Source organism: Alexandromys fortis, unplaced genomic scaffold (assembly GCF_014885135.2).
Source record: "Alexandromys fortis isolate MF-2015 unplaced genomic scaffold, M_Fortis_MF-2015_v1.1 scaffold_9, whole genome shotgun sequence".
In the NCBI taxonomy this organism is placed as follows: Eukaryota; Metazoa; Chordata; class Mammalia; order Rodentia; family Cricetidae; genus Alexandromys; species Alexandromys fortis.
Genome location: NW_026067892.1, coordinates 20,808,832 through 20,836,722, shown reverse-complemented (window position 1 = coordinate 20,836,722; position 27,891 = coordinate 20,808,832). Strand labels below are relative to the sequence as shown.

At 43.9% G+C, this 27,891-nt stretch overlaps 1 protein-coding gene across 1 annotated transcript in view; it reads right to left on the bottom strand.

The window, feature by feature from the left end:
- Mcu (mitochondrial calcium uniporter) overlaps positions 1-16,807 on the bottom strand; it is a 156,472-nt gene extending 139,665 nt beyond the window's left edge. The window contains exon 1 of the mRNA XM_050143134.1: positions 16,638-16,807. Within this exon, the coding sequence (XP_049999091.1) occupies positions 16,638-16,784 (147 nt within the window). The 5' untranslated portion in view covers positions 16,785-16,807. The remainder of the gene's footprint in view (positions 1-16,637) is intronic.
- Between the last annotated feature and the right edge of the window lie 11,084 nt (positions 16,808-27,891).

Here is a 27,891-nt window from a genome sequence, read left to right as displayed (position 1 = left end):
ATGAAAGGAAAGATTAAGTTGGATATCCATGGTACTTTTTCATTTCTTAACCTTGTATTAGAACCCACCCTGCTACATGAGCTCAGTTTGGGGAGTACTTGTCTGGCATGCACAAAGCCGTGGGTTCTAGTCCTACCACCACATAAACTTGGTGTGTGTCTCATATCCACAGTCCTAGCACTTGGGAGGTAGAGGCAGGAAGATCAAAAGTTCAAAGTCATCTCGAGCTACACAGTGTTCAAGGCAGCCTGAGCTACAAGAGCATTTCCCTCAAACGACAAAGTAATCATATCACTCTGTGTACTGCAAATACTTACTTGCTGGTCCGCAGTACCCTGACATAGGTCTAGGTTTCCTTGGTTTAATCCTAGGAGCTTTGAGATCAGTAAGAAGGTCCTAGCAACTTTATGTATTTAAAGCTGGAGTTGACAAGCTTCTTACTAAAAAGCCAAATAACTATGTTAAGCTTTATGGAGTCATACGGTCTCTGTGGTAACAACTCAACTCTGTTATACAAGGGGAGATGCATATAGAAATGAATGGATCTGTGTTTAGATAAAATTTTATTTGTAAAAACAAGCAGCAGTACAGGCTACAGTTTGCCCGTCTCCTTCCTAAAGTCATAGTGGAGCAGGAAAAGCAACTGGAAAGACAGAGTTTTGCAACACTACATCACAAGTTCTCACTAAGACAAACTGTTTCACTTGCAGGGAAGAATCAGGATCTCCACATACCTGCGAATGGTCAAGTTTCCCCTGCGTGAATTGGTCATGTCACCAATACCTAAAGACAGAGCAGGAAAACACTCTCCCTTACATGGTTGTTATGACAGAACGGGATGTGTTAATCTACACAGGCAAAATTTACATCATGACCTGCAAAAGTAAAATACCAGGTTTTAGCCACTTAAGCAATAAACACAGAAACCCACATCTGATTAGTGTCAACCGTTACTCCTTCTACCTGTTAAGCAACTAGTTCAGATAAATGCCAAGGGCGCTGGCTTTCCTGGAGGACCTATTTTGTTTTTATGCAGCTGCTTTAAACCTGCAGACTCACGGTCATCCATAAACCACTACGTCGGCAGGTAACTAGAGTAATTACTATTTGACCTAACCGTTCTGATTTATTTGAGGATGGGACAAGAGTTGCTCACCGGTGTGGATGTGTGGGTTAAGATCAGCTCTATCTTCCCCTGTGTCTATCCTAGCAAAACCAATCCATTCTGTAAGAGTCGCCTAAGTTCAGCCCCATGTTAGCTAGCAGGTGTTTGGGAGCCGGCTGGAGCACAGCTGGCCCACCAAGATCAAGCAAGTGCCTTTTTAAAAACTCATCTTACGAAGTTTCTCTACATGGCTTTGCCAAGTAAGCAAAAACCATGCCAAATAGTAAAAAAGGCACTTACTTGACTCCCATAGGCCAGCTCCACACTCTAGCAGCTAAGAAGCCACTGGCAGGGAACATGGAGTGTAAGGTGGGGATCTTGCCAGCCACTGAAGGGATGGCCATGAAAGACCTAAAGGAACAGAGAAAAGTAAGGTCAATGTCAAAGGTGAAGGCCCTGGCCTGCTAGCATGGCTACTTCAGCCTAGAGCGCCAAGAGTCTACAAAGCCCTCCTGAGAACACTCCTGGAACAAGTCCAGATGGAATGGAAGAAACCTTTCCGAGAAATGAAGTATTAACTCATCTATTATCACGTGGAAAACTCACGCAGATGGAAGAATCGGGAATCTGAGAAAGCCTTGCAAAGACGGGGAATCTTTTTCACTCTCTTCTGTGCTTCAGAATATAGAGATGAAACAGAGAACTCTAATAAACAATGAAGAAACACGTTTCTAATGAAAGTGGATTCTAACAACCAATACTTCAGAAAGCCACGCTTACTCTTAAGACTCAGGAATCAGGTACACTTAAAAGCACGGGGCTGGAGCGAGGGCTGAGCGGTCAAGAGCACAGGTTGCCCTTCCGGAGGACCTGGGTTCAATTCTCAGCATTCGCATGGTGGCGTATCTGTGTAACTTCAGTCTCAGGGGATCCAATACACTCTTCTGGCCTCTGCAGGGCACCAGGCATGCATGTGATGCATAGGCACACATGCAGACAAAACGCCCATATCCATAAAATGAATAAGCAAATTGAAACTTTCGAAAACCAGATGAGGGTCATTGGCCTAGCTACAAAGCTCTCTGGAGCAGGGATGATTGGAGATTACTAATACCAAGAACACTAATAAAAGGGGTCTTTACATGTCGGGAATTCCTCTCCCCACACATACATACCCTACACCTGGGTTCTTCAAAGTGTGTTTATTAGAAAAGGAGCGGCAGTGAAAAACAAAACCATCATTCTGCCAGTCATTCACCTCCTAAAAACAAGACAGAGAGACAGACAGACAGACCGCTCCCTTCACCAGCAGCCCATTGCACACTGGTTCTCAGATCATGGAAGAAACACACAGGCAAGCCAAGCCCAGACATCCCTGAGCCTCTGGAACTTACACCTTCTTCAAAAGGCAAATGTAATTTTTTTTCATTCTAAGTAAGTTTGTGTCAAACTTGCATGACCCTTCTTTTTTTTTAATGTATTTATCTAGTGAGAATTTCACACAAGTATTGAACGTATACTATTTCCACCCTTCACAGCCTTTAATTCTAAGATGCATTAAAATTGCTTACTCTTCTTAACAATCTGGCAGTTCAACATTCTTTTTTTTAAAAATGTATTTATCTAGTGAGAATTTCACACAAGTATTGAACGTATACCATTTCCACCCTTCACAGTCTTTAATTCTAAGATGCATTAAAATTGCTTACTCTTCTTAACCGACAATATGGCAGTTCAAATTGCCCAGGTCCCAATTAGTTTAATTACAATTGGCTGCTCACTGTTAATAGCGTATCTGGCCAGACTACGTCTTGAGTGCCTAAGTAACAATTTCTTCTTGATTCTGGCTGTGCTTGCCTTGTGTTAGCGACCATCCCTGGAAAGCATCCCATTTATTAGTGTTTCCCTTGCTGTCTCAGCATTTCTGGTTAATGCACGGCACAGCAAATCATCTGGAGGGACAACCTGAATGAAGCTCTGCACTGTGGGCTCTGTAAAAATGCTCAGACCATTAGCCAGGAGTCTGCAAACAGGGACAAAAGCATGAGACTAAGAGGATAAAAAAAAGTACCCAAGATTGCTCCTTAAAACAGGGACTGTAAAGTAAGAACCTAATACTCATCATTAAAGCAGATGGATATTTCATACCAACAACCTCACAAAGGAGTCCCTCTCGTCCTTTCTAGAACTTGTATGTCTTCAGCTCCATGAAGCCATGCCACAATTTCACAACAATCCTTTCTTTTACCATAAAAGGCATCATATCCTTTTACAGAATAAAGCATCGTCTGCGCGCTGCAGATTATCCCAGACACAGAGAAACAACAAGTTGATGCCAACAAGTTTCCAGCCACAGCCTGTCTGCCGTGGAAACCCTGCCGATTTCACTGGAGCAAAGCAAGTTCTCCCACAGCAGCCCTGTCCCTCGTGAGCTCGCTCTCCCAGCAGATGCTCTTCTGCGCTTTGCACAGGACGTATTCATCTGTGTGATGAGACATTACTCCTCTCCGCCTTCTCTGGGGGAAGTACAAAGGGCTTTCCCAGGAATATGATCAATGAGGACACTGCGCACCAAAAAAGGAGATTAGCTTTTCTTCAAAGGCAAAACAGCATTCCTAGTCTAACTTTAAAAATGGCGTAATAGATTCCTGCTCCTCACAATACTCAATGAAAAAGATACTCGGTTAGCAGGGAAATGCTCATATATATAGATCAGAGACAGAAATGCCACAGAGCACTTAAGAACAAATGAACTGGGGGCTGGAGAGATGGCTCAGCAGCTAGCAGCACTAGCTGATCTTCCAGAGGACCTGGGTTTGTTTTCCAGCGCCACAACAACCTTGGCTCATAACCGTCTATTCCAAGAAACCAGATGCTGTCTTCTATCCTTCAAGGGCAAAAGGCATGCCCACAGTACACAGACAAACATGAAGGCAAAATACCCAAACACATAAAATAATGCTAAAATTAAAATGAATGAACCTGACAATGTATTAGCTAAACATAGTTTTATTTTGTATTATTTTTATTTATTTGGGGGGGGCGGTGCAGGTGGAGGTCAGAGGACGGCCCGGAGGGACTGGCTTTCCAAGTGGGTCCTGTGGATCGAACTCAGGTGTTCAGGATTGGAGACAGGCACCCTTACCCACTGCATCAGCAGGCCGACCTTCAGCTAACTACTGTCAAAGTGTTATGCAAAGAGAATGAACTAGAGAAAGACACACAGTGTAAAACCCCCTAAATATGGTTGATTTAATTATTTTAACTAGTTAGAAAGCATGTTTACAGACTGTGCAGTTTGCAGACGTGCACAGACACAACAAATGGTTAACCATGCGCTGGATGGGAAACACCATCCAAAGAATGCTACTTCTGGGAAAGAGCCAGGAAGCAAGACTGAGGTGGGGGGCTCTAAGGGGGTTGGCCAAGAATGATGGAATTCCCTTACAATGGACACCCCTAGAAAATCCCCTCCTGCGACAGGTCTTTCCAGGTGAGTTCCTTGGTGAGCTAACTGTCCTTCTGTGGTGATTTTCTGGTACTAGCTGCGATATGACCTTTTGACCTACAACTCAGGGCCTCAGCCCATCACTGCATCTAATCTTACCAAAATACTCATCTTAGGCAAAAATAAAAAATAAAAAAAAAACGATTATAGCTCCCTTTCTGTCTCCTCCTTTGCTACCACAAGCTCTAGCAATCACTCGAAAGAAAGTCATTACAGATTTCAAGCTCACCCGACTTCGTGGTATTTGGCCATGCTGAGAATTATAATTCATTCTGAATCAAAGACCAATGCAGAATGAGATATTAAAATTAAAGAAAGCACTGTTCAGTTCTCCATTAAATAAATCAATATCTAAAAGTTCTGCAATGTATTACACTAACATTCTGCCTTACCACCTCGACTGTACTTAGGAAACATCTTGTTTTCAGACTTAGGTCAGAGCTACAGATCTGAAAATTTATTTAAGATTTTACTTTCTTTGGGATTTAAAGATAAAATAAAAACCTTAGGCATGTGAATACACACCCTTGGATTTAAAAAAATATCAGCAGCCACTTCTGACTAGAAAGTTTCTTTTTCATCTGTACATGAAAGCTTCCTTCCACCATGGGCATTTACAGATCATGAAAGAGGAGCAGAAGGAAGCGACCAACCAAGACAAGCCAGCATAAACTAGTATTTTTTTTCTGTGAAGAAGAAGAAGAAAAAGAAGAGAAGGAGGAGGAAGGAGAGGAGGAGGAAGAGGAAAAGAAAAAAGAGGAGGAGGAAGAGAAGAGAGAAGAGGAGGAGGAGGAGGAGATAGAGGAAGAAGTGGAGGAAGAGGAGGAGAAGAGGAGGAGGAAGGGGAGGAGGAGAAGCAATGGTGGTTGAAGTAGTAGTAGTGAGAACTCTGGTAGCTTTAACATCCTCATTAGGTTTTTACTGTTCCCACCATATTCAACCTACCTTTAAATATACTTCTCTAAAGTATCCTGCTATCCGAATTCTGTTTTAAAATCTAAAAATGGATTTTTATCACAGTTGGCCATGTCCCACAGGCTGCTTTATGGCAGCTAGCAGGGTCCTGACAGTTGCTATGGTGGGGGCAGAATGAAGATTCAGAAGGTTAACTCCCAAACAACACCTGCAAAACTCTGCCACCTTAGAAATAGATGGAGGGAAGGAACGTGGAGCAGACAGTGCCTCTTCAAAGAGTTCCCTCCTGTCTTCTGCAGAACCCAGCTCCCACCAACACAGGCCAGGTAGCGACTTCTGTGCCACTCTGCTTCCTTTTGTGTGGTCCTGGGGAATAGAACTCAAGGTCTCACACATGCTAAGCAAACACCACCACTTAGTCCTACTGCACCAACTGCTTGCTTGTCTGTTTGTTTCGATGCAGTGTTTCTCTGTGTAGCCCTGGCTGTCTGGAACTCACTGTGTAGACCAGGCTGGCCTCGAACTCACAGAGATCTGCCTGTCTCTGCCTCTGGAGTGCTGGGATTAAAGGCATTTGCCGCTGCCACCTGACTACGACTGCTGCATAGCCTTTATACAGCCTTGCCTGCCTCAGCATAATGCAAACTCCTTCAAGATGATCTACTGCTGCATGAATCAGAAGTCAGTCCATCACTGTAACGTCCTGGCAGAGAACAAGATGATCTACAGCTAACTGCATTTCCCCTGGAGCCAAAGGATTTAGACAATGGTCTCTGGGATTGTTTAACTCACTGAGTCATCCATCCAAAAGTGATGGACTATCTAGGCTCTCCACACTGTACTCTGGCTCTGTTCGTGGAACTGGAAGACATTACAGGCTTCTAGATGCCCACCAATGCTATGACTGTTGTCAGTACATGAATATCGTGAACAACTGAGCACGCACTAAGGTATTCCTGCTACACTTTCCACTAACGGAACACAGAGGAGAGGAGAAGCATCTTGCTTCAGGCCAGCATGCCACAATTTAGAATTAATTTATTAGCATAATCCTACCGCTGCACTCCAACTTTGACTGCTTGGACCTTCTCCCAACTCTTGGCTCCCCAACACATCCATACCTCTTCTGGCATTCTCTCAATAGTTTGGATTAAAAAGAAGGAAAGGAGAAGGAGGCCAATGGCAAACACAGAGGAGAAAGATGAAACTATAGCCATAAATGACTCTTTAAGGGGATGACTACAAGGTAAATCATTGATCAAGGTATCAGATGAAATTATGGAAACTGTCATGATGAAGAACTAGAGAGTTGTTTGTCTTACTTCAAGCTCCTGACCTTACTGTAAGAATGAAACCTGGATGTTCAACTTTAATGAAGCCACATAATGAAAGAAAGGTTACTTGGAAGAGTTATAAATATAAAAGATGAGGTGAGAGAGACAGCTCAGCAGTTAGGAGTGAGTACTGCATACTGATCTTACAGAGGACCAGTGGGGTCCCAGCACCCACATCAGAAGGCTCACACCTGTATTCCAGCTCCAGGGGGTCTGATGCCATCTTCTGGCCTCCGTGGGCACTCATACACAGGTGGCATACACTCACACAGACCTACACATATATAAAAATAAAATATTTTAAAAATATGCAACCAAATACAGTGGTACCTTAATCCCAGCATGCATGCCCATCACACACACACACACACACACACAGGCAAACACACATAAATAATAATCAAAATAAGCTCTTACAATTCACTTGATTGAGTGTTCTTACTTAACTAACAAAAACATCAAGACCAAAGAGGTTAAATGTCTTGTCCAAAATCAAACACAAGTTCAAAGAGAATTCACACTTCTGATAATTATACCACATGGCACCTTCAATTACTTTATTTTTAGTGGAAAAAACACAAACATGCACACATTTATCAACCCTTCATTTAAGTAGCTCAGAAAACTAGCAATAGCCTGATGGTACAACTATCCTTTCTCCGAAGATTCCAGGTCCCACCGACGGCCTCCTCCGTAGAGATGCCGCAATGTGTCTGAAAGATGGTCACAGTGAAGGAAGGAACAGAGGCCACATTTGTAGAAGACCAGAATCTACGCCTTCTACACAAACGGCTCCACACTATTTGTTTTTATCTTAGTTTCACAAGCAATGGGGGCAGTGGAAGAACCAGGAATCCCCTGTATTTACGTAGATGGGTAAATTTTTACTAAGAAAAACACTCATGCTTCGGAGTGCCTACCTCAGGAGAAATGGCATTCTATGCACGGAGACACTAGACAACCATGCGCTGAATTTGAATGTTCTCCCTATGTGAAAACAGATGTTTAAGGAGATAGGTATGTTTACTTATTTGAACATCACACGATGTGTACACAAACCAAAACATCCCACAACAGCTTCCCTTAAACAGGCACAGGTATGATTTTTACCTGCCAATTCAAAGAAAAAAAAAATTAAAGGAAAAGATAAGAAAGACAAGACCATTACCATACAAGGTTCAATAGATCCTTAAGGGAATCAAAATTTAAGGCCATTAAAAAGCTCTGAGTCAACACACACGACAAAAATGGAAAGCCAGGAAGAACTAAGTCAGAGAAAAGTCCTCCTCTGATGAGCGTAATACAAAGCACTACTGCTCAAAGCTTTGAGAAGCATGCAACACACAGATTTCCTGAGTGTTCTCCATGCTGTGTGTGCCTTCTCAGACTGCTGGGAAAATCTCCTGAATTCTATGGGGAGGAGAAGGGAGGCAGGGACATGAGAAGGTAGGCATCTCATTTGATATACAAATGTAAAAGTAGCTTGAAGTAATAAAAGCACAACAGCATATTTTAATACAAAATTACAAGCACAGAAAAGAACACAGTGAAGCCTATTTAATACGCATATAGAAAGGGAAATTTCAAAGATCAAGAAATAATCGTTGTGCCTGAGGAATAAAGTCAGACCTTGAATTAAACTGCCCTCAACCCAGTGCTGGCTAAGAGCTGGGGCGATGGGTGGAGCTATCACTTCTACGTATGGAAGCGCTCTCCTCCCTACTTGCCTCTCTCTGTTCTGTGCATCCCATCTCTAGCTAATGTCCTGGTTCAACCATCTCTTCTGGACCCACTGAACCAGTTGACCCTTTATTGCCCTCTACCCCTGTGGTCCCGTCCTCGCTATCCACCCTGTACACTGAAGCCAGCATGACCCACGTAGAAGCATAAACTTGATCAAGTGGTTCTCCTACTTTATATCTGCAGAAACTCGTCTACTGACAAAAAATGGTGTGGTTTTTGGTTGTTTTTTTTTTTTTTTTTTCAAACCGAGACTTCTTCAGTTGCAAAATCAACTTGAAGGAGACCCTAGTGGTACTTCTCAAGCAGAAAAGAAATTATGCATGCCTCATACAAAGCGAAATTACTGTTTTATACATTTTTTCTTCAGTTTACCCTTTATACCAGCAAACACACACACACACACACACACACACGAGTCATTCTATAATACACAGTTCCATGAGGGTGTGAGTCCACAAATGGCCGCTGCTGTACTGAATAAACTGTCAGCACCTTCGCAAGCCATTTCCCTGTCGTAGCCTGACCTCTCCACATAGCGAGGTGGTTAAAAGACAGAGGCTGCGGCCTGGCTCTCTGGGATGGTGAGCTAGGTTCTGCTTTTGCTAGTGTGTGGCCCTAGACAAGTGCTATCGCTGTGATCCCGGATAAGTCACATAACCAGTAAGGGGTAACTTAGTATCACTATATGTAAGATGAGAAAAGGAACCATACTCACATCTTGGGGTAACTCAAAAACTGAGGGAGAAAATTAATATAAAGCGCTTGGTGAAAGTGATAGGTGTTATTATTGGTATCGCCTCTATTGCCTTCCACAGCTGATCTTGTCCTTATTACGACTGTAACGAACTCCCTGGTACGGTCATCTCACATCTCCATGTCCCCGAAACACCAACCACATTTTCCAGTCCCACGTGCATAGATGGCTTCGTATTTTAGCTCCTCTGAGGCCACCTCAGTGAAGCCTTCCCAGCTCCAACAGGTGTCTCCCAGTGTTCCCACTCAACCTCCATGAGCAGGAAAAAAAAAAGCCAGCCATTGTGCTCCATGCTTTTAATCCCATCACCGACCCAGGAGACAGAGGTGGGAGGATCTCTGTGAGTTTGAAGCCAGCCTGGTCTCCACAGTGGTTCCAGGACAGACAAGGCTCTACAGACAGACTCTGTCTCAGAAGAAAAAATAAAAAGGAAGGAAAGACTACATTTGGAAAACATCAACAGCACAACCAGTCACGCTGCTTGCACTCTGGTTTCATCGACCAAAGGCTGTCTTCCCTCGCACAGAGGCCCACAGGGAAATTCTATACATCCCTTCCAAGTGATTCTGGGTAACTTAACCTTTGCAGGTGGAGCAGTTTGTCACAGAATCCACTAGAAACCTTACAGAACTATCCAGTCTAGAAGCAACACTCAACAATTACCACAGTTACTGGAACTATTTAGCATTCCAGATTAAATTATCAAGATCCCTAGGAGGCAAACACCTGACTCAGACCCCAGTCAATCAGCTACCCTGAAGGACGCGGGGAAAGACGTGAGGACTGGAGACGGTAGGAAGGGCCTTGAGGTCTCTTAGAAGGAAAACTGCAGCAAATGCTCAGAGAGGAGGTGGCAGGGGCGGCTGGAGATGGAGGGAAAGCGGCACTGACATAGTTCCTGGTACTTCAAAACAAGTTAACCCACCCTCAAAGTCCAAATCTACAAAACCGGGGTAATCATGCCTCTCACGGGTTAATGGTGGGAACCAAAGGGTGTTACAGATGCCCTCCAATCTTGGCTCTCTCTACACTGCAGAGGTCGGACAGTACAAGCTAACTCGTTTGCTCTATTGTTTTGACAATTTATCAGTCACTTTAATTTTCTCTGCATCATAGTTTAAAGCAGACATTAATATCTTGAAACATCACTCACAATAGACAGGAAGCATGACATAGATAGCCCTGTCTTAGAAGGCGAGATACCTTAAGAATTTTGGTACCTATTAAAACAGACAGGACTTTGAGCTGCTGGCTGTCCGCCTCTGCAACTTCCTAGAGATTGTCATGTGCATTCCTCAAATGACCAAACGGACAATAAATAGCAGAAAACATGCAAAAACTGAAAACTTTAGTAATGATGCAAAGAAGGTAAATACATATCCTTATGGATTAATACGTCTAATGTCACCAAAAACAGCCTTTAGAAAAAGTCATTATTTTTAAGAGATATTAAGAGGTGATAGCCTGTTATCCATTTACTTCAGAACTGCATCAGAAACAGGCTTGCTTTAGCAAGCTGTTAGGTCCAGTTGGTGATGTAATTTACCAAGTTATATTTTTATGACTATGAAAGATTCAAACCTTTCAGTTTACGGGCCAACAGCTCACTAAAGTTATTAAAATGAATTTACGTGATGTCAACCTTCATTTTTACACAGCCATCTCACTGCAAGCATTGAACAAAGTGTGCAGAAATAAATGGTTTGTTCCCCTCTTCATTTTGAACCTGCAGAAGACAGCTTTTCTTTTAAGACTTCCTGTTATTGTTTTTAATTATGAATGTGTATGTATGGACACAGGCATATGAGTGCAGACGCCCACCGAGACAGCCAGAGGCATCGGACAGTCCTGAGCTGGAGTTGCAGAAGTTGTGAGCCACCTGACGTGGGTGCTAGGAGCCAACTCTGGTCCTCCCTCGGAGCAGTAAGAGCTCTTAATCACGGAGCGTCTCTCCAGCCCTGGCAGGCCTATTCAAGCATTTATTTTTCAAGCTTGATCTGTATCAGAGAGCACTTGTTCAAGATTTTAAGAATTCTACCCCAATTAGCTTTTTTTTTTTTCCAATTCACCTTTTAAAACCAGAGCTAACAGTTAAAAACAAAATACACAACCATGTAATTTAGTGGAAAAGAGCTAGACTGAAGAAAGAAGAAATGAATGTTCAGGACTTCTCACCCCTGCTTTCACAGATACTATGAAGAAACCATCTGTCTCACACCCCCGCTTCCTCTAGTGCAGGGGTTCTCAACCTTCCTAACACTGTGACCATTTAATACAGTTCCTCGTGTGTGGTGACCCCCAATTATAAAATTATTTTTATTGCTACATCAGAAGTACAATTTTGGCTCCGTTATGAACTGTTATGTATATACCCATATTTTTCAATGGTCTTAGGTGGTCCCTGTGAAAGGACCCCCCCCCCAGCACACACAAATACACAGGGTCACGACCCACAGGTTGAGAACAACTGCTCTCGGGGCTTCAGAGTTCTGTTCCAGAAGTATTTGTATACAACAGCTATAATTTTTCTAATAATGTATAATTCTAATACATCCATGAGCCCTGGTTTAATCAGTCCAATTAAAGACAAAGGTTCAAACGCTGAGCAGATATCCTAAAATATTAAAATATAATCTTGACCTTAATCACAGTGGTTATTCATATGATGACATCATATTCCAGAAGACCTAACAGGAGGCAGGCATAACCTCAAAAGGAAAAAAATAGAAAAGGTTTGGCTGTCAATGTATTGTCTTTGACTACATCATCCCTGATGCTATATTATATATTTAAACTTTTTTTCTTCTATGAAGTTTCATAGAGCATAAAATAAAGTCCTCAGAGCCTTAAAAAGATCAAATAATCAGAATCTGTTGAATAAATCCAAATTCATTCACTCATAATATTTTGTGGGATTCAAAAAATAAGTAAGATTTTTAAGATGAACAAAAGGATGCCTGCCTCCTTAAAAACAAAGCAAGTGTGTTCTAAACCAATTTATCCAAGACCCTCAATATGCTAATACTACAGTAGAATAAAAACAATATATTTGGAATCTGATGGAAGCATATAGCTACTGACCACGACCGAACTAACTTGGTGGTACCAACTCTTACTGCCAACCCATCATAAAGAAATGTAGCATACAATCAAAAGCATCACTGGCATCACCAAGCTTGTAGCAATGTTTCAGATTTGGGTTCCTTGACGACAGGCTAAAGAGTCAAGAGGGAAGAAAAGTAAGATACGCATCTTGACTTTATCTCCCCAGTAGATCAGGAGTGGTCGTCCACCAATGAAACGTGGAGAGTACACTGTTGATCTGCCTCCTGAAGGTAATAAATTCTATCAGGATTTAGATTAGAGGATGGGAGAAAAAATTAGGAGGCAGGAATCACCAAGTTAAGCTATAAACTAAACTTTGTTTGTTTCTCTGTGCAGCTCCGGCTGTTCCGGAATTCGCTGTGTAGACCAGCCTGGCCTCAAACTCAGAGATCCATCAGCCTCTGCTTTCTGAGTGCTGGGATTAAAAGGCATGTGCCACTACCACCACCCAGCCTTAAACTAAGCCTTCTTGAACCCATATCAATTTAAAGGAATCCAAATCCCTAATTTCTTATTTGTCACAAATACAAGTCACTCTTCTGTTTCATTAACTTTATGAAGTGACGGTGTTAGACTTGAAAATAGTTGTGTGTCAGTCTCTGGCCTGAAATGAACCTTAGACATAAGAGGAATGAATAAGGGTAGTCACAGCTGAAACTCAGCCACAAAATCTGTTTAATAGTAGGTATGGATGGGACATTTGGGGTCAGCGCTGGAGTTGGCTTAATTACAGTAGAGTTTTTGTGCACAGATCCAACAAATGAAAGACAGACTTGGACCAGGAGAAACTCAGAGAAATAGGGTTTAAATCTAGCATTCTCATAGAAGCCTATAATCCCATGCAGGCAGAACACTGGAAGTTCAAGACCTGCTTGTACTGACTGCAAAGGTAGCTTGAGGCCAGCCTGGGCTACATACTGCCCCCACAGGGGAACTATGTATCAAGCCAAGTAGCCTTAGGTAAGTTGCAACAGTATTACTGCCAAGAAACTGCAATGTGTGGAGAAAGGGGGTGGGGGGTGCACAAACTGTAACGGTCTAATGGCTGCATACAATTTTGTAACCTAGCACAGATGCTGACCACCAGGAACTGCCAACACTCCAGCTGTCATAACCAGAGACGAGAGTTTGATTTAGCAAAGGAATTGCACAGCCCACGGTGAAAGGCAGTTCCCCTCGAAAGAGCATCTTTGGAATCAGCAGCCACCTTCATTAATCACACAGGACGGTATGCGACAAACAGTTTCTATGCACTGTGAGTGCTCTTGAGTTGGATGATAACAGCAGGCTCTTTATACAAGAAGGAAAATCATACTGCATGGTGCAAAAAAGACCAGAAAAGTCATGTTCCTTTACTCCACTGAAAGATAACTCTAGAATCGGATTGCACGGGTGCATATTAGTAGTCTCAGCTAGGTAGGAAACTGAAAACAGAAGGGTCTCTTAAGGCCAGGAGTTAGAGGACTACCTGGACAACAAAGAAAAACTTGATGTCAAACACTGTGTCTTGGGGAGGAGGGTGAAATATGTTTTAATGGGGGAATAGTGAACAGTTATGCTTATAACTGTTCGATCATATTTACCATTTTATTAAAGTTCTATTTGCTTTAGGAATGTTTTAAAACAATGACTCTTGGCTAGGCTGAACATGATGGCACATGCCTGTAATCCCAACACCAGGGAAATAAGAAGAAGCAGGAAAAGAAGAGGTCATTCGGTCAGTGTCAGCTCCACAGTGAGACCCTGCTTCAAACAAACAAACAAATAAAAATGGTGGCCCAAGCTGGGAGGGAAAAAAAGAGCTATTATTAGCTATGACCCTTGGCTCTAATTCTCTGGACTTACTACTGCTGAATAAAAGTGACACAAGCCAGGCTTATGACCAGGTTCGAAGCAGACTGCCATCTGCTGCATGCATGGGATGTCCCCACTCAGCCCCAGTGTCTCGCCAGGTAGGATCCTTAGAAGAACATCGATTGTTTGGAGCAAGTTGTTGGTTCCATATTCACCTACTCTATGTGCCTCAAAATCAGATCCACCAAAAGATCCCTGTGGCTTTGAAATAGAAGGCTTTTCCTGGCAGACAATCAGTTAATTTTATAAGTGAATGATGGAGAGATATGTTAAGGCAACTATGGTTTATTATACAATAAAAAAAAAACACAAAAAGGAAGTCATAATATCTGGTCAGGACTAGGTTTACCAGCTGTGTACTCTTGGCCAAGTCTCCCTCCTTTCTGGGCCTCAATTTCAGGTTTGAAAGATCAAGAATCAAATCCCTAAGAGACATCCTTCAAATGGAACGTCATGCAAGGAATCACACAACGGCTTTGGTGCAACTGGACAGAAATTCAAAATCAGCATCTACATCTTCAAATCATCAGGTTCACCACCTTTCCAATCTTAGGATCCTAAGTTCATTTACAAGTCAGCATCCCCATGACAACATTTCTGCCCTTCAAAAATAACACTTCATTTTTAATTGTGCTTTCAGCTTAGGAATTCAGCACACCACTTTTACCCGCCTCAGAATAGCACAGAAGAACATTGTCATGAAGTGTCCCTACAAGGAAGACACTCACAGACTGGTGCATTTGCATGGGAGAAAATACACGAGGCACACATTTCTAAACACCACTTGAATACCACACCCAAACAGTATTAAAAACAAACTGCAAAAATTGGAAGATGCATCACTGGAAATCAAAGATAACTCGGGAAGTCTTCCCATAGTTCAGAGGGGAACAAATGCCATCAGATTTGGGGGTGGCCTTTATGTCTTTCAGAGAACATAACTGGAGGCTATGAAACATGCAAATCAGAATCGAACTATAGAAAAACTCGGCTCTTACCCAGATGCTTCGGCAAAGCAATGTCAGTATGCCAAATACGAAAAAGTGCAATTTTCTCACAAGAAGGATGATCGGGTCCGTAACTACGGCTAATAATAGCAATACTATCTTGCATTTGCCAAGCCTCGGGTCTTTTCCGAGTGTGTTCCCACGATCTCATGCTATCCTAGGTCTAGGGGTATCCTCTCTGCAAACCTCCAGTCCTTTCCTCTTCAGAGATGAGGAATCAGAACAAGACAAGTCATGATGCTCGGGCTGAAGGGTCTTTCTCTATTGGGCTGGCTACAGTGAGTCTCCCAGCGCCACAATATACGAGCTCACCCTATAAAATTAAACCTACACTTGTTCTCTCAGAGTTGGCCAGAGACCAAGACATATGGGCCTCGAAAGTCCAAAGGAAGAGAACCTGCTGACTTGTTAGGTGAAAAACTCCATGCCAAGCTCCCGTGCTCCCCACACTACACTACACACACACACACACACACACACACACACACACACACACACACACACAACCTAAGCTGTTCAGACAGAATTCCTTTGCCAGGCAATAAAACCTGAACCACCAAATCTCTGCTTCTGTGAACAATTTGCCATGCTCCCTCTCTTGTGCCTGCTGTCCTTCCTTTGGGCACGAGCGTAGTAGCGTGAAAGCCAACCCTCCGAAGGGACCACCAGAACCTTTAAGGACCCAAGGGGATGGTGCCTGTCTCCTGAAGCAATGCAGCATCCACCTTGAAGAAACTGGTTCCCGGAACACACACATGCAGAGACTCAGAGAGGGATAAAGTTTGATTTCCCTTCCTGCGCATTCCTAGGGGGCCGAGAGAGGGCGAGGCAGCAGCCTCCTGGGGTCCCGGGGTGCTCTCAGGGGGACAGTTCCTAGCAGCGTGGCACTGCCACTCTCCTGACACACCGGCAGCCGCGGCAACTCAGGACGCCCCGACCAGCCCAGCGGAGGAGAGAAGGGGACAACTCGCACTGGGCTCAGTTCGGGAGCACTGGAGCAAAGCTGTCAGCAACGACGGAGGGAGGGACCGAGCCCACAGGCGGGTCAGAGAGAGGTTCAAGTCCCGTGCCTTCCCCGCCCTGGCGTCCCCAGTCCTGCGGGAACATCCCTGCTGTCGCCCCTCCTCCTCTTCTGCCTCCCGCCCGCCCGCCCGCCCTGCCTTCCCAGCCGCCGCCGCAGGCGCTGAAGGACACGGCGGCTCGGTGGCCCGCCACCCCGGGGCGGCCGCGAGTTGAGGGAAGTCGCCGGGCGCCCCGGCCTGCCCGCGGCTCCCCACGCCGCCCCGCCCTCCCCGGAGCCGCGCTCGCTCACCGTCCGGTGCTGCTGGTGCTGCCGGTGACGGCTGACGGCCAGCCCGGGAAAGCAGCCGGCAGTCAGCGCCCCGCAGCCGCCGGCGCCCCCGCCGCCGCCCCGGGAGCAGAGCAGCAGCAGGAGCGATCTACCTGCGGCGGCCGCCATCTCTCAACTGGAAACGGCGCTGGCCCAGGCAGCGCAGCGGACGGCCGGGGCGTGGCCAAGACCCGCCACTCAGCCGCACCCGGCCAACTGCAGTCCTGAGTGAAGCCTCTGAGGCGGGGCTTTCTTCGAAGACCAATGAAAAAACGGGAGAACCCCGGCTTCGGGCTGTCTGTCACACCCAGAGTTACCTTACGGGCAAATTCTAGGGAACCGGTCTTTGGCACTCGAACCTCTTGGAATGGAGCAGTAAGGGGTGGCAAGTTCGATCTGGCTAATCTTTACCAAGTTTAGTGACATTGGGGACTAGGGAAATAGATATCTGTGCAAATCTTGTTCGGAGTTGAGTTCTGGGTGTTCTAAGTTGTCTACAGAAGAACTCAGTTGGTCATATGAAGTAGGTTGCTACAACTCTCGACCACATGTCCAAAGTTAGCGGCCATAACGGACAGGATAGCATTTGGGTATGACGAAACAAACCCCGAATCATAAAGTAACCCAATGACAGCGCTGTGTAACACAATATAAGGTTTAATGATTGTAGTAGCATCGAAGTTCCAGGATGAACACCTGCCATTGGGCGGAATGAACAGAACTCTAGACATTGGAAACACCCCGTTCTTTTTCACAGCACCTTCACAACATTGACATTCCTCTCTAAAAGCAACACTGTTCATCATCATAGTTGATCTTGGGCTCCTTTATTAAACAAACTACAAAAAAAAAAAAACAGAAAAAGTCGACAAGTAATAAAATCATTGTAAAGATGAGCCAAGTTTCATAACTTTGCTAAAATAGCAATTAGAGCACACTTCAGAATAACTTTCTTGGGGAGAGGGAGGTATTTCACTGGGTTGCCCAGACTGGCCTGCAATGATCCATGTAGCCCAGGATGACTTCAGACTCCCCTCGGATCTCACCATCCCCAGTGTGGGGAGTTGTAGGCATGTACCATCTCATCCAGAATATAATAACTTTTATTTTGTTGTTTCTTGTTCTGAGTTTTGTTCGGGATGAAGTCTCACTACATAACAGACTGGGCTGGAATTCCCAATCCTCCTGCCTCAGCCTCCTGAGTGTCATGATTACAGGCATGAACCATCATGCCTGTCTTGGGCTGATTCTCACTTTCTCTTGAAAACACTCCTTGCCACGGGGACAGTGGTTCTCAACTTGTGGGTCACCACCCCTTTGAGGGGTCAACCGACCCTTCCATGGGGGTTGCCTAAGGCAATCAGAAAACACAGATATTTGCATAATGATTCATAACGGTAGTAAATTTACAGTTATTAAGGAACAACGACAATAATTTTACGGTTGGGGGCCACCACAACATGAGGAACTATATTAAAGGGTTGCAGCATTAGGAAGGTTGAGAACCACTGCATAAGGAACAAGTTTGCAGGAAGGGTTCCTAGATTTTCTTAGAAGACTTCCTAGCTGTTTGTTATTATGAGCTGCTCCATTCTTTCAGCTTCTTATATAATCTTGGGGGCAAGGAGGCAATTAATTTTTTTAAATTCCAATAATTGTAGTTTGTGACATGCAGTTTTTAAAAAATGTATTACTTGTTCTTAATAATATTCTTTCAAGTTTGACTAAAATTGCTTTCTTGGCCAAACAACGAAGTAAAAATTCTGGGTTAATTCTTATGCATCCGCCGAGAACAGGAGGCTGGTGGGCTTCTCCACGGGAGGTCTTCATGCCGCTCACTTACCCAAAAGAGCTCTGGTTCTCAGCAAGTGGAGCCCGGGAATGTGCTCCAGCTCCACAGCTGCCTGGACTATCCCCCCCATTTGGAATTCATGGCATCGCTGGAACATCTCCACTCACAATCGCCTTCTGCCTGTCTATATTTATCCCAACAGCATTTCATGTAGTTCTCCATTCCGCACATCTCCCCTTCTTTCCCTTTTACTCCATTCACCACGGGTTTGAGGTTTTTTTTTTTCTTTTTACATTTTTCCTTTGCCAAACCTGGGTATAGCCCAAGTGTTCCCCCTCTATCTTTACATTATACTTTCGAAAACCTTACTGGAATTGCCTTTCCTCTGTTTTTCTGAGTATAGAAGTTAGGTGTCCATCCTGCAGTACTGAGACTTAGTTCTGTGCATTAAAAAAGGAACTGGATTAAGCCAGGCATGGTAGCACACACCTGTAATCACATACCTGGGGAAACTGAGGCAGGACGATTGTGAATATGAGGCCAACCTGGGCTACATAGAAGTTTTGGGAAAAGACAAAAACAAATAAAACAAAATGGGGGGGGGAGTCACACTATTTTTGTTTGTTTGTTGTTTTGTTTTTCAAGGCAGGGTTTCTTTTGTGTAAAAGTCTTGGCTGTCCTGGAACTCACTTTGTAGACCAGGCTGGCCTCAAACTCACAGAGATCTGCCTGCCTCTGCCTCCCAAATGCTAGGAATAAAGGCATGAGCCACCACCACCTGGCCACACTCTTTTTAATGTACAAATCAGAGACATTGCCAAGAGTTCCAAATCTATTTTTCAAAATGCATCATTTTATATCCTGGAAAATCAAATCCCCAATGCCCCTAAATCAGACTACATATTAGACGATCTACCGACTAAGCCAGGTTCATGGAGTATAGATCTAGCAATTGCTCTAAACAACTGTCACTTCCCACAGTGGCGAAGGTCTACATGAGCCAGCTGGTCAAGCTGACTAAGGAAAAAGTACAGTAGCTCATCAGAAAGGAGTCTGCATACCCAAAAGGGATCCTTCACGAACCAGCTGATCATTCTAGAGGTGATATATTAATAAAGAAGGGCACACACACTTTGTAAGAGGTAGAAGACAACCTCAATATTTTCCAATAAAGAATCAGTCATCTCAACAAAACATCAACCTCTTACAAAAGTAACTATCCATGAGCCAAGGACAGCGAGACACACCTGTTTCCCCGCACTTGGGAGGATGAGGATCACAAGTTCAACTGAGCTACTGAGTGAAAAACTGTCGAGGAAAAAAAAAAAAGGTATGATCATATTCCCATAATCCAACACTGGGGAAACTCAGGCAGGAAGACTGACAAGTTCAAGCCAGCCTGGACCACATAACCCTATCTCATTTATTTCAAATACAAAACAAACCACAAATGAAAAGAGTTGTCTTACCTGTACTTTCCCACTTTATCTTAGTCAAAAGACGAAGAAATCATGTGTTTATTCTTTACTAAAAGTGAGCTTGGCATAGTGGTACAAACCTATAATCACAGTGCTTGTGAAGTATAGACAGTAAGATCTAGAGTTCAAGGTTATCCTCAGCTATTTAGAGTTTGAGACCAGCCTGGGCTACATATGACCCTGTTTCAAATATATATATACCAAGTGGTGTAGTACATGCCTTTAATCCCAGCACTTGGGGGTGAGGGGCAGAGGCAGGCAGATCTCTGAGTTTGAGGCCAGCCTGGTCTACAGAGTAAGTTCCAGGACTGCCAGGGCTACACAGAGAAACAATGTTTCCAAAAATAGTAAGAATATAGCACTCCTCAGCCTTTTGACTTGGCTGAAATCATATATGAAATATAAAACTATAGATAATACAGTCTACATCATCGTTTTAAAAATCATATCTATAATATAGGAACCAGTGAAATGACTCCGCTGGCAAAGGTGCTTGTGGTACAAGCCTGAGAGCCTGAGCCTGGTCTGGAGCACATAAAAGGTGGAAAGAGAGAACTAACTCTCAAAAATTGTCGTACAACCTCCATTCATGCTCTGTGGCATGTACACAAGCACACACAAATAATAATAACAATAAATATGTAAAACGATTGTTTAAGCTACATATATAAGACTAAGTAAGCATGGTGGCACATGCCTTTAATAAAAGTACTTGAGAGGCAGAGGCAGGATGATCTCTCTGAGTTCAAGGCCAGCCTAGAACCTGTCCTGATTCCAAGCCGGCCAGGATGACATAGTAAGAACCTTAAAAAAATACACACATAATATAAATGTTTTATATATGTTATATTATTTATATATTATATGTAATATAATATACATTAGATTATATATAATTAATTATATGCTATATATTATATAATTTAGGTGGTGATTCCAAAGGAATAAACTTGAAAACATGTTGCCTCAGGGAAGTTTTGAGGGACACCTGCTCTTTTGAGTGGTTTAAATTGTTCCCATCCACATATCAATTTTATAATTTAAAAACATGGTCATTAAAGGATATACAGTCGCACAATTGTTCCTATGCCAACCCTTAAAAACAGGTCACTTTTTAAAGTTAAAACTAATCAGAGACTACTTCCTGGTGCATGAAACTTTACCCAATTTCCCTAGTAAAATGTACACTGAGGTCAGTTCCCAGCTCTGACTCAACTCAATGGAATATTTACCTAAGGGCTCCAGAACAGGCAGGGTGGACAGGTGAGGCACACACACTGATACGAGCAAGCAAACATGAAAGGAACTTCCTGGGACGTTTGGGGCTGTGTTTCCTGGCTCACTGATAATGTGAATTATTATTCGCGTGGTATCAGCAGTTCCGAATGAGCAGAAAAGAGGATATTTGAAAGAAGGACAAAAGGAAAGGGGTAGCTCTCAGATATTTATGGGGAGCCATTGCCAAGCCCTGTTTGCTCCTTATTTTTTTGCTTCCCTCTCTGAGAATGCCATCATTCCCGTTTCTCTCATCCACCCCATCAGAAGTCAGTTCTCCACCATCACAACCCAGTTCCTGCGAGCTTCTCCTGTCTGTGCTCTCTGCTCTTCTTTCCCTGGCAGCCCATCTACGTAGCAAATACATCTACTCGATGTAGTTGAGAAAGGTTCAGTAACAACTAAAACATCTCCTCTATTCGTCTATATACAAGTATCCTCATTCATGTTTCTCAATATCCAAGAGGCCAGCAGCAAATTTTAAAGCCGTCTTTCTGGGTTGGGTTGGTTCGTGGCCTCTTGCATCCTTTGTGATTTACTAGACTTTGAAACTAACAAGTCTTTTGTCTCTATCTGGAGTGATCCAAGTTCTTAATTTTGTACTCAAATATAGCACACCTCCTAAGTCCACAGGCATTCGGCTCCCACGTTTATGAAACCCAGCACCCTCCAGAGTAATAACAAAGACCCAGCTGACCTATAACAGCTGACCTCCGAACAGTGAAGCAGCTCCCTCGCTAAGCTGTCCCTTCTCTGGAGATCTCTTCCCTAAACTCACCTCAATACAGCTGTCTCCACCTTTTGGCTTCTGCTGTTCCCATAGCCATTTGTGCTATGTGGGGTTTGAAGAAAAATACAGCCTTCTCAAAAAGTAAATGTCTAGGTAAAACCTAAGTCTCCTTTCTGCAAGCTCCCATCATTTACTGTTGACTTTCTGTCCCAGTTGCTTGGTCCTGCATCTGAGCTGGTCTGATAGTGTGATAACGTTCGGCAAGCATCATCAGGCCTTTGGTTTCCTTGACACGGGGTCTAATGGGGCCTAGGATAAGCACGCACTTGCTAGCAGTGTTGATAGGAGCCACTACATCCACCTCTCAGCAGACCCATTTGATCGCGATAATTTGACTGATGGGGTCACCATCCCCTCACAATTCTAAGTGTATTCTGTAGCAGAATTACTTACATCACTGTTTCTGCCCCACCATGGTCTATTCTGTAGCAGAATTACTTACATCACTGTGTCTGCCCTACCATGATGTATTCTGTAACAGAATTACTTACGTCAATTTGTCCTACAGTGCTCTTCTAGGTTAAGAGCTGCCAATCTGGCAAGTTTAGCTGAAGCTAATTCTAGACAATGTCAGTTGTTCCGTCAACTGTCTGTTCTTCACATTTTAATGTATAGACACCTTTGATGGTAATATCTGAAAGAATTTCATGGCGCAGCCTAAAGGAACCTTCTTGGGCTGGTTCCTAGCCACATGAATCTGCCTAAGTGAAGGTGAGATACATCTTTAATCTTATGCTGAGTTTGGCCCAAATTTCAGCTCTTTGGAATCTAAACTAAGTTACTGTCAAACTACTGTATTTCTCCTCACTTTTGATGGAATGTATATCATCTCCTTACCGGATCTGATTTCCAAGGGGAAACACGAAGGTCATGGGCCGTGGGCTGCAGCTGGCGGGAAGCAGGAGGTGGAGAAGTGGGTGGGGGCGCAGGCGCTGCCAGGGAACAACAGGTGCAAAGGCTGCTCTTTAAATTTAGCCACTGTACTTGGCATCTTGTCTCCTAGCCGTCACTTACGGCAACCACTGCTGACCTGGGAAGGACAACAGAAGGGATCATGTTTATTAAAAGACAAAGGTGGGGAGCCGGGCGGTGGTGGCGCACGCCTTTAATCCCAGGACTCAGGAGGCAGAGGCAGGCAGATCTCTGTGAGTTCGGGGCCAGCCTGGTCTACAAGAGCTAGTTCCAGGACAGGCTCTGAAGCTACAGAGAAACCATGTCTCGAAAAACAAAACAAAACAAAAAAAAAAAAAAAAAAAAAAAAGACACAAGGGAGGAAATTAATTAAAAAACAAAAATCTAGCCTAAGGAACAAAAGCACTGACCTTTAGAAACTGTACACAGTAAAAAAGGAATAGAAGGGGAAGGAAATTATTCAAAGAGATAATGATCATTAGCAAATCATCTTTAATTAAGCCCTTTAAAAGTCATTCTTAGCTGCCAAAATGCGGGAGCAAAATCACCTAAAAAATGGATGGAGGCTCAGAAAACAATTACTAGTAAATTCAGAGTTTGGAGATGAGAGAAAGGGAAATGACTTGGATAGGTGTAGTGTGCTCATTCATCTTTCTGCCAGCCAGGCCGTCAACTAAACGCTCACATGATAGAAGAGATAGGCATGGACGTAAACATTTCCAAAATTTCTGTTCCTTATACCATCTATCTAATTTCCTGAGCTATTCATTTAACTCTCCTGTGCTTTATGGGCTCAAAGCAGCCCTTTATTAACCAATGGTATTCACAGTATGCAGAGGGGAATCCCACATCACTTTACCTTGTTCAATCAGTTTTCCCACCTAACATTTATCCATCATTGAGAAGAATGAAAAACATCTCACTTTTCTCCTTGGCAGCTTGGGGACCACTGCCACCATGCATGGCCAGGAAGTTCATGACTCATCTTCTGCTTCCGAGGGAACAAATGGTCACTGGCGGCCTTCACCCTGGGAAGGCAGCAGTAGCAAAGACAGAAATTCGGGAAAAGCTAGCCAAAATGTAGAAAACCACACCAGACGTCATCTTTGTCTTCGGACTCAGAAGCCTCTTTGGTAGTGGCAAGATGACTCTAGCTTCAGCATAAGCTATGATTCTGTGGATTTTGCAAAGGAGAATGAGCTTTAAACACAAGCTTGCAAGACATGGCCACTGTTGAATGCCGTGAGAACATGACTGATTCATGGTGTGGTTGAGAAGGGTTTTTCTTGTAGATAGGAGGGAGAGTACAGCTGGAGATTTCTGGAAGGGTCCAGACTGAACCAGGCCCTGAGAGAAGAGAGAGGGGAAGAGAAGAGAGAGAAGAGGACACAAGGCAAGAGAGGGCAGCAGAAACCAAGAGCAGAGGGCCAAGAGAGAGGGAAGAACCAAGAGGACAAGAGAGCAAATGGCAGAAAAGGATAGATTGCATAGGAATCGGAAGCTGGTGGAGGGAAGCCCAGTACCTGGGTTAGAGAGGTTTAGAGTGGGGGTGGGGTAAGAAGTGGGGTGGGGGGCACAGGTGCTGACTGAGACTTGTCCAGGGGATTCTTTGGGGCCTGACAGTTATGTCCAGAAAAGGGAGACAGGAAAGCAGGAACCAAATGAAGACAGTCTGGGGACTGCAAAGGCCAGTGAGGGTGCTGGTGCTGGCAAAAGGGAGTGGAGACTGGCTACAGCCAAACGAGTAAAGACTCCGCAATGACTTGATCTGCCGTGATGGTGCCAATTTATAAGGAGATGGCTAATAAACTAAAAGCTTGCAGGTTTCAAAAAAAAAAAAAAAAGACAAAGAATGGAAAATCTCGAGAATGGTCTTTGAGTGCTAACACAGCATAAATTTAAAGCATATTACTAATGTCATAATCACCCCATCCAACTTTACTCAAGACGTTAAAAAAAATTGGATTTTTTTCTTGCTTGTTTTTGCTGTTGTTTTGTTTTGCTGTTAGTTTTGTATTAAAGAGCACAATTCTATTTAAATAACTTTAACTATTCCACCACTCAGAAGACAAACTAAAATGGAGACTCAGAAAATGATAAGAAGGTGTGGTGGTTGGATGTGATGTATGATGGCACCTACCTAGACTCCCTGCACTTGAGAGTTCAAGACCTGCCCCGCTACCTAGTGACTTCTAGGCCAGCCTGAGCTGTACACAGAGATTCTGCCTCACAAGACTTGCAACCTAAACAAAAAGCATCGTGTTATTTTTTTTTTCATATCTTGCTTTTTAAAAATGTCTTAAGTTGAACCGGGGGGTCTTTGGTGTGTCCAGTGCCAAAAGGAGCGAGCTCGGTGGGTGAAATGCTTTCCAGGTAAGCATTAGGACCTCCATTTAAGATCCAGAACCTATGTTTTTAAACATACAAGCATGGGGTGCACACTTTTAATACCGGCACCCCTGGGGTGCAGGGAGGCAGAGACAAGAGGATCCCTGGAGCTTGCTGGTTAGCCTAGCTGAGTCATCAAATTCCAGGTCAGTTGAGAAACTCTTGTCTCAAAAAAAAAAAAAAAAAAAAAGTGAATGGTGCCTTGAGGAATAAACCCAAGGTTGACCTCTGACCTAGACACACACACACACACACACAAGGGAAAACAGGAATTTTAATAAACTTTTTTGTTTGTTGCGGTATTACAATAAGAACAACGTGGTAATTCCATTCCTAGGGCCATTTACTCAAAAGAAGAACATTTTGAACTGCTAAGGCTGCTCAAGCATCGTTAAGAGCCCTGGGATGATGGATTCCAAAGAGCTGCTGGCCAAAACACACAGAGAATCCTTGCAAACCAAGAAGAAAACTGGACAAAAGACTTGAATAGCTACTTTACAAAAGAAGACTTCTAAACCACCCAGAAAGCAATGGGAAGGGCACTTGACTTCAACCAATTAGACACAAACTAACTCCGCAGTGCAGGAATGCTTCAAGCTCACCAAAATGGTTCAAAGGAGAGAGAGAGAAGATGCTAAATTTTGGCAAGAATCTGGAATAATTCTGACGTTCAGAGGCCGGTGGGAGTATGGGTTGGTACAGCCACTGACACCAGAAAACAGAGTATGTGGGTCAAGTGAACAGAGATGACATGCTATAAAGAATTCATGAGGGCTGCTTCTCTAAGTTTTAATAATTCCAGTAGATTCCCTTTGTTTGCTCAGCCTTGGGGTCATGACTGTTTCTAGTAGCTGTCTTGTCACCATCTGTTAGCTTTCTTTCTATATCAATGACTTAAGATACTTGTAGCTGGGGGGCGGGGGGGGGTTGGCTCAGCTTGTCAAGTGCTTACCTGGTTGCTTGAGGCCTTGGGTACCATCCCCAGTGCTGCATAAACTGGCTAGGAGAATGTTTATGTGACTGGGAGATGGCAGTGGCAGTAAGGATTTTGAGGCTAAAATAAATATAACTTTTAAGAACATTCTTAGTCATTTTTAAAGTTTCATGTGGTGTATTTTAACCATATTATTTCCCCTCCCCCAAGTCCTCCCAGATCCTCTACTGCCTCCCTACCCACCCAACTTCACGTTCTTTCTCTCTCTTACCTGCGTGCCTGTCATTCTAGCACATAGGAGGTAGAGGACCAGAAGTTCGAGGTCATTCTCAGCTACAAAGAAAGTTGAAGGTAAACCTGAGCTATAGAACTTTTCTCAAAAAATATAAGTTAATATTATTTATTAAATTATGTTTGTCCAAAACATAGTATGAAGCAGGCTTGGTGGTACATGTACTCCTGGATGCTGAGACAGGAGGATCACTAGTTCGAGGTTAACCTGAGCTGCACATTGAGACCTGTCTCAAAAAATAGAGTAAAAACAACAAAAGGAGCTCCCTGCCCGGGACCAGCTGTCTTTCCAGAAGCCATGCTCTCAGTAGACAGTCCAATATAATTCTCTTCATACTGCAGGGTAGCAGGGCTTCCTCTTTTCAGTGCCTGCAATGGAACCCAGTGCTTTACACGCTAAGCACATACTCTACCACAGAGCTACACCCATAATCCTAGCAATGCCTGTTTCCTCTTCAGGACATTCAGCTTACAGTGAAGGGAAAAATCACCATAGAAGGTGTGAGCTGAAAAGGACCTCAGAGTTTCCCTAATTCAGGCTCTCCAGCCACAGAGAACTCATTCAGGTCTAAGCACACAACTGCCTTTCTGTGGGTTACAAGGCTTCTTAATGGAAGGGTGGGATTGAAAGCCCAGGTTCCCAACTCTAAGGGCCGTACTCTTCCCCTACACCACAGAACCTGCCCCTCCCACATGCTCGTCTTTCAGATGAGCACTCCTATAGGGTAGGGACCAAAGTTCTTGTTGACTCTAAATGGAGTGGCCAAGGTGGCATATGAAGGATGGGTCATTGGGGCAATAAACATTTTATGGCTTCTACTTCCTGATCTGTATTCGGGGCCATTTTCAGTTGCACACAGGCAGGAGCTACGTGCCAGGCTGGAAAGTCCTCTGTATTTTCAACCCACATCTCTACATTTAGCTATGTCTTGACACCACAAACCCTGACAATGTTTGTTCCTCTGGGCTGGAACACTGGATGTCCCCGTTAAAATACCAATGGACTGACTGTCTAACTAAATATAATATTGCCAAAACCTTTCCTGGACTTTATTTATGGGATTAGCACTTTTCTGGCTGGGAAAGTCCCTAAGGAGCGCCTCTGTTGAGACTGTCTTGGTAGGAGCACATTGTGTGGGACGAACTGTGAGGTAGGGAGAGTGGGAACTGCAGTGAGGAGGGGCCGTCATGGCGTCACAGGGTACCTGAGGCAGGTGGAAAAGACTAGAAAGGAAGGAAGAGAAGGAGCACCACGGGTAAAGAACGGCACACCCCTGTACACCTTGCAGAATGGAACACAGATTTCTACTTCTTCTGTGCCCTTCTGTGCCCAAGGGCCATCCTGGTGGACTGCCCTGCTTGCCAAACTTACTCTT